The following is a 7,248-nucleotide window of genomic DNA, read 5'->3' on the forward strand; positions in this document are numbered from 1 at the left end:
AATAAGGATGTATTTACGACACTGGATTCCCAGTAACAAGAACTCCAGCTGCAGTGCTATCTCGTGCAGGCACACAAGATTTTATATTTAGCTCAGATCAGAATACACTTACATCTAGCACCCTTCTCTTGACAGAGGAAAGGAGGAGGGGGATATTCAGTGACCCTTCCACAGGAAACTGGAATTTATGCCTCCACCTCTTGTTTTCTCTCCTTGTTCTTCTATGAATGAGGAAAGACTGCAATTGGCAAGGTTCTACATGCTCCATTTTAGCTCTAGAAGCCTGTTTGGTTTTTTTTTAAGCAATCCCTGGCTATTCCAATAAATTCCAATCTACAAAAACAGCTTTAAATTGCATCAGGATTCGTGCATTGTGGGTGGGAACAACACACAAAGTCACCATCCTCAGACAAGTAGCACACATTGGGTATTTTATCCATCCAGCAGGCACTGCTTCGTCTTAGCAGCTAAAACTTCCAAAGCATGAGATACCTCGATAGGAACAACATTTAGGGAATTCCTCCTTCTACAGTCTTCAGGGCAAGAATCCTCATCCCATCTTGGCATTTACAGCAAGACAGAGCTGATTTAACAGCCAGCAACCACCCACCACCTCAGGCCACCAGCCTTCCTTCGCAGAAGCACGCAACACCCACACATTAAATCAGTTTTATTCAAGCAGAGGTTAAAGCTCCCCGTCGCAGGCCGCGCTGAGCTAGGCCGCGTTGCCACGGCAACCGCCGGGGAGGCTGCGCGGCGGGGGCGGGCGGAGCGCGGGTCACGTGGCCGGTGCGGAGGTCCCGGGGCGCAGCCATGGCCGCCCGGCTCTTCCCGCTCCTCAAGTGAGTTCCGCGTCCCTCTGCCCCGGCCTCAGCCCTTCCCCGCATGCCGCTCACCCAGACACAACGCGGGGGCTCCCCCGACTCTTCCGGGCCTGTTTCCCCGGGCTCCGGTCGAGCTCCACGGCCTTCCCCGCCCTCCTCGGCCTTCCCGCCCTCCTCAGTCCTGCCCCTGCCCCTTTTGCCGTCGCGCCCTTGGCCTCGTCTGTCCCTGTGCGGGCTTTGACCTCCGTCCCACAGCTTCTTTGTCCGCCAATGTGCGGCAGAAGTCTGGCGTTTTCTTGTGGCCTGGTAAAATCGGGGAAATGACACCCTAAGGGGTTTGTTTGGAGGTGTGGAGGGGTGCTTTTGAGGAATAATTTTACCCAAAATGCTTGTCAATACACGGATTTAATTGTTCTCCCTTTTCTCTGTCACTGGCTCTATCTCTCATATGTCCAACTACTGCAGTACTGCTGGCTGGCAAGTTGTTGGTATTTTTTTTTCCTCCCTGGGTGTGCAGTAGCTTTGTGGGGTTTTTTTTAGGAAGGGAAAGAACTGTCTGTCTTTGAATTTGGAAAAAGTAGTCTCCCCAAGTCTCTTACTTGTAATGAAAAAGTAAATAAAGGGTCAGATATTCTCTTCCTGTTTTCCATTTTGCAGTTTTCACCATAGCTGTGAAACCAGTGTTTGCTCACTGTGCAGTCTGCTGTGAAAGTTTAAAAGCCTAGGCAGGTGTTAGCTGAGCTGTAATGAGCTTAACAAAATATTGATGTCTGTCAAAATGATCCAATTACTTATTAACAAGACAGCAAGAACCACATCATTTGCATGGATGTCTTACCCACTGCAAAATCCTTCAGTTCTTTTTATGAAGTGAATATGCCAGTGATTATCAGACTTCAGAAAGTGGCACATACACTGAGGTGTTCAACATTTTCTCATTTTTTTCTTAAAAACTGTCACTGATAAAATGGGAATGGGTGTGGCTCCAGGGGGCTGACAGGGCTTAGTTTGCCTCAGAAAAGGCAAGAAGGTAGAAAGATGTTTTCCTGCTGCTTTTTATCTGCAGTAAGACATTACAGTGAAGTAAATGTGACCCTCGGGTTTCTCCATCAGTGCCCTCTCTGTGGTGGTCACTGCTTGCCAAAAGAGATGCCTCAGTAGCCACAGGCCTGATGTGAACTGAACTTTTCCTCCTTCTGATTCTTTCAGATTTGTCATCAAAGGAGGCCTGGCTGGAGGAGCTGTGTACGTGGCCTATGACCAGGGCCTTCTGGGCAGTGGCACACAAGGAGCTGAAGCCCTCAGCAAAGCTCAGGCAGCACTGCCCCCAGTTATCCAGGAGTGGACAAATTACATGGGCTGGGAGGTAAGGACTGTGCCAGCAAAACAGAAACATTGTTTGAGCATGGGGTGACACTGGTGCAGTGACTCTGGCAGGAGTTTTGCTGTTGGAGCTGTATTTCATACTGAGGGTATTTTGAAGGGGATTGATACTGAAAGAGGATCAAGGTTGGAATTTAAGGGACAGACTTTGCTCACAGAAGTCATTTCAGGGCAGAGGGGTAACCAGGCTGTGCAGGGTCAAGGAGGGGGTTGCAGGGATTCCCTGAGAGACATTTCACCATGTAGTGGTGTCCCTGGCTCTCTTCTGAAAGGCCACACATCTACAAATACAAATTGAAGGTTGCTGTGTTCAGTTTCTCCAGCTGCTAACAGTTTGTCAATTTACCCTTCTCTTTGAGTAATTCTTAATTCAGTTCTTAATCTTTTAAACCCTCACAACAGGAGAAGACTTTGCTGAAAGCTTGAAGAGCTTTTTTTATATTAGAGACTGTTGTAAGCTCATAGATAACTGTAAGAAGGCAGCTATGGAGATGATTTTTTCAGGAGCATGCAAATAATAAGTATTACCTTTTGCCCTTACTTTAGACTGGGGGAAAGAACAAAGTCCAGACTTCAAATCTTGTGTCTGATCTCTTTTGGGATTTACAGAAAGCAGGGAGCTACCTGTCAGAGGTCAGCAGGTGATGTGAATCCTGTTATCAGTGAAATCCCTCAAGTGCTGATGTTTTGTCTCTCTCTTTCTAGCTCCCACCCACTCCAAAATTTGACTTTTCCCCTTCTGATTCCTGGAATAAAGGTAAAATAACTTGTCACCAAGCTATGGAAAGAGCAAGGGCCCCAGAGAGATGTAGCTTAAACCAGTTTTATTTCTGTCCTGTCCTCCTAAATTGAATTATGAAGGAGGTGATCAGTCTTGTGGTCTGGGGGAAGAAGCATTGGTACTTGGACTTCAGGAAGTCTCTTCTGCTCCATGTTTTACCACTGAGTGACTTTGGGCTTAATTTCTTGTTCCCACTGTGAAATAAGGAGGAAGTTGTGTGCCCATCACCCTGTCTGCTTTTTCCAGCCAGAGGAACTGGTGTTTCTTGTACCCACAGAGCTTTCTGCCTGCTTGTGCCCCAAGGCAGCTGTGTCTGTGCTGTTACAGGATCTGAGATTTAATGTTTCAGTGCAGTGTTTGGGGACACCTCTGGCCCTCATGATAAATGGTTTATGCACCAGTGAGTTCATCAGCTCTGGTAGCACTCAGAGAAACTGCTCTGCATAAAAATAAATGCTGACTTCTTAAGAAAGGTGGAGCCTTGGTTAAAGATTGAAGAGTTTATGTCTGAACTTAGCCTCTGACTTTTCAGAAGGTGTGATTATTCCCAGTATTACCAGACTTGCAGAGATCTTGTTTGAAGGCCAAATCATGTTACAAATACCTAGTAAGATAATTTATAGCTTTTATGCTGTATGCAACAAAAAGTCTTGATGCAGTTGTGGGGAAACAAGGCTCACAAAGAGTGGAACGTGTGGTTGAAGCCCAGCCAACAACAAAGCACCATCCAGCCCCTCACTCCTCCTTCCCCAGCAGGATGGGGAGGAGAATTGGTAAAAAAAAGTAAAACTCATGGGTTGAGGTAAGAACAGAGATAATTGGACAGCACAAGGAGAGAAGAAATATTAATAATAATAATACTAATTACAAAATGTACAAAGCCAGAGGTGGCACAGTGCAGTTGCTCACCACCTGGAACCCAGTGCCCAGCATGTTCCTAAGCTGTGACCCCTTCTCCCCAAACCAGCTCCTGCATTTTATATCCTGGGATCACCCATCCTGGCTGTGACCCTTCCCAGCTTCTTGTGAAAATTTACTCCATCCCAGCTGATCCCAGAACACATGGCCAGCATCATGGAGTCTGTGGCAAGGCCAGAAATAAAATGGAACTTGGCTCAGTTCTTCATTTCAGTCTTGTGATTGTCCCTTAGAGCAGTCATGAACCTGGAATTTCTCTGTTTCACAAATGCTGCTGAGACAGCAAAGCTGCACCAGGGATCAGCCAGGCCTCAGTCTGTCTGACAGCTTTTGAGGCAGAACTGGATTTTTCTCTCTGTGCTCAGATCTACAATGCTAGGATAACATTAGGAAATTTGCCTTGAATGTTGTTCTTCTTGGGATAATTCTTCTCTGCTTTCCTTGCAGGAGTGCAGACAGTGATGTCTGCCTTGTCTGTAGCTCCTACCAGGGCCTGTGAATACACTGTGGAAGGCTGGAAGTATGTGAAGGATCTTGTCAAATGAACATGTTCTCCAGGGCTCAGGATTCTCTCCCTCCAGTGCTGTCTTTGGGGCCATGCATAGTCCATCCCTCTAGAGGGCAGCTCAGCTATGCAAGGGCTACAATAAAAGACTTTGGAACTTCCATTTGTATTTGGGTTGGTTTTACCTCAGAGTCCTTTTTAGTGGTTGTTGACTCCAGGAGAGATCACAGAGCAGATGAAATGAAGTGCTGGCTGCATGCCCCTGTTCCAGAGCTGCCAAGCTTGCTGTTCTGCAGCTGAATTCATCTTGAAGTTCAAAGTCATCTCATTCAAAACAAGCCAGCAAAAGTTTAAAAAAATATATAAAAAAATTAAATGTAATGGTAAAAGATACTGTTCAGAGTCAAAGCACTTGTCTTCAAGGTAGCTTCAGTGGAGATCATTGGTGTGAAAGCTGCTTCTAGGTGGTCTGTGACACAACTGGGAGTAGGCAATACTATTTTAAATACTTGTTGATGACATTATGTGATGGAAAGGAGTTTATGAGTCTGTTGTGCAAAACCAGCAAGTCCTAGGAAACTTCTGGCACAGCCCTCCAGTCTGTTTGGCTCTTGGGCATTGCCATTGTTCCTACCACCCAAGCTTGAGCTGTAACTGATCAGAGTGTGCTCTGGAATGCACAGCCAGTGACCAGCAGAATTCTCAGCTCCACAGTAGGTTATTTGGAGGCAAGGTTTAGATTTTTAATAATTATGTGATGAAACTTATGGCAAGAAATTTCAGAGGATTTGGCTAAGGTATAAGTAGCTTTTAAAAAGCCCAGTTCTTGGAGGATGCATTTGTCACTGGCTCTTAAACCCAATGGCCCAGTGGAAGGTGCAGCTCAGCAAACCTGGGAGCCCTGGACACTGGGAATTTCTCACCTGATGAGGAATTGCACTCCACACACCCTGTTCCAACACCCTCTGTATGCACCTGCCTCTAAAAGAGAGAATACTGAGTGGGAAGGACTTCTTCATCTCACCCACCACATTTGCTCATCTCTTCTTCCATCCTGATGACAAGATGGACATTCAGTGGGATCCTTTCATGGAATTGCTGTGTTTAAGTTGAATGTTTTGTCAAGTTTGTGACCTGTAGGAATAATTGTAGGAAAGCCAGGGTGCTGATCAGATTCCTTTGCTCAGCAGACAGGGGCTGCTTTTCAGCAGTGGCTTCTGGGCATGCTGGCAGCTCCAGTACATAATCAGCCCCAGCTGTGAGACAGGAGCTCTCTGCCACTTTACAGCTCCTCTCTAATGAGTTGCTGCAGCTCAGGCTGCAAGGCAGACTTTGAAAAGCAGCACATCTTGCATACCAAACAGCTCAGCTGAGGATGCCCTGGGACAGGCCTCCCTTCTCTCCCACTAGAGAAAATCTGCCACAGACTGCCCCTTCACTGCTCTTTGGTAAAACAGACTTAAAAATTGGTAAAATGGACTTAATTTTCCAGAGCAGCATTTAATTTTTACCTTGCAAACCACTGGTAGTAACAAGAGCAGCATCTCCTGTCTCCATGCTTACATCCAAGTCTTTTCTGAAAACACAACTAGCCTGAATGTCCAGGCAGAGCAGGGGTAAATACCTGGAATAGTTCTGGTCCCAGTACTGACCCTTGAGGGACTCCACTGGAAACAGATTTCCAACTAAATTCCATCCCACTGACTGCAGCTCTCTGGCTTCTGTCCTTCACCCAGCTCCTCACCCACCTCCTCTGCCTCATCATCCTCAGCTTAGCTCCAAGGATGCTGTGGGAGGTGTGAAAAGCCCTCCTGACATGAAGATAAACTGTGCCCACTGCTCTGCCATCACCCCCCACCTGGCTGCAGCCTCAGCAAAGGCTGCTGGCTTGGTCAGACAAGAGTTCCCCTGAGTAAAGCCATGGTAACTTACACATCAGAGTATTTCTGTTTTACTGAGTGCTTTACATGTTACAGCAGGTGATTAACAGTAATTAACCACAGGGGTGCTGCCTGCTTATACCAGCAGTGGAAATTCTGAGGTTCTGCTAAAATTGGGCCAGATTTTCTCTATCCTGAGTATATTTGGAATTGGGGAATAGAAAGCAGCAGTTTAGCTGGGTGATTTTTTCTTGTTATAGCCCACAGTTATCTTTGCATCAGTCAAAGACCAAGCCACTCCAAATAAAAACACAACCCCAAAACCAGAATTTCTCCAGTCTTGTCTGGGCACTGGGTTTAATAAAGGCTGCACAGGTGATTGCCACTGACCAGGTTTCAAGGTTTGGTGGATCAGGTGCTACAGAAACACGTGTAGTCAGTGGGACCATCTAGTGGAATTAAGTGGGAAATGCACCTCAAAAAAAAACGGGGAAAAAAGCATTTGTTCTGAAGTAAAATGATTTTCAGATGCAGTGAACATCATAATGAGTTAAGAGGCTCCAGTTCATTTGGATTTTGTTCTTTCTCCTGCTCTCATAGGGGTCAAAAAGGTTCTTTTATTAGAATAATTGTCATCTCAGATGATAAAATACTACAGCTTTGGTAGCAAATCCTGTAAATTGTTGATGCAATGGGCTGGGTCATAGGCATGACTCTGACTTCCCCAAACTCCCTAAATAGTAGACCAGGAGATGACAATGTTCCTCATGCCTATAAGTGAGTGTTTGGTGCTGTAAATAAATCCTGCCCAGGCTGGAGGGAAAAATCCCATAACCTGTTTTGGGATGCTGCCTGCCTGCTGAGGACAGGGAAGGTTGCTCTCCATAAAGCTACAGCTGGAGAAGTCAGAGGTGCTGGAGCTCCAGTTTCCCTGCCAGCCCTGCAGAGAAGCCCAGG

The 7,248-nt window shown here is 46.3% G+C and overlaps 1 protein-coding gene across 1 annotated transcript; it reads left to right on the forward strand.

Moving 5' to 3' along the window:
- The first annotated feature begins 745 nt into the window (after positions 1-745).
- MICOS13 (mitochondrial contact site and cristae organizing system subunit 13) lies at positions 746-4,572 on the forward strand. Its single transcript, XM_071727737.1, has 4 exons — positions 746-842; positions 2,034-2,190; positions 2,913-2,964; positions 4,354-4,572. Exons 1-4 carry the CDS (start codon positions 814-816, stop codon positions 4,449-4,451), a joined length of 336 nt encoding a protein of 111 aa, XP_071583838.1. The 5' UTR covers positions 746-813; the 3' UTR covers positions 4,452-4,572.
- The last annotated feature ends 2,676 nt before the right edge of the window (positions 4,573-7,248 follow it).

This window comes from Heliangelus exortis, chromosome 28 (assembly GCF_036169615.1).
Source record: "Heliangelus exortis chromosome 28, bHelExo1.hap1, whole genome shotgun sequence".
Taxonomy (NCBI): domain Eukaryota; kingdom Metazoa; phylum Chordata; class Aves; order Apodiformes; family Trochilidae; genus Heliangelus; species Heliangelus exortis.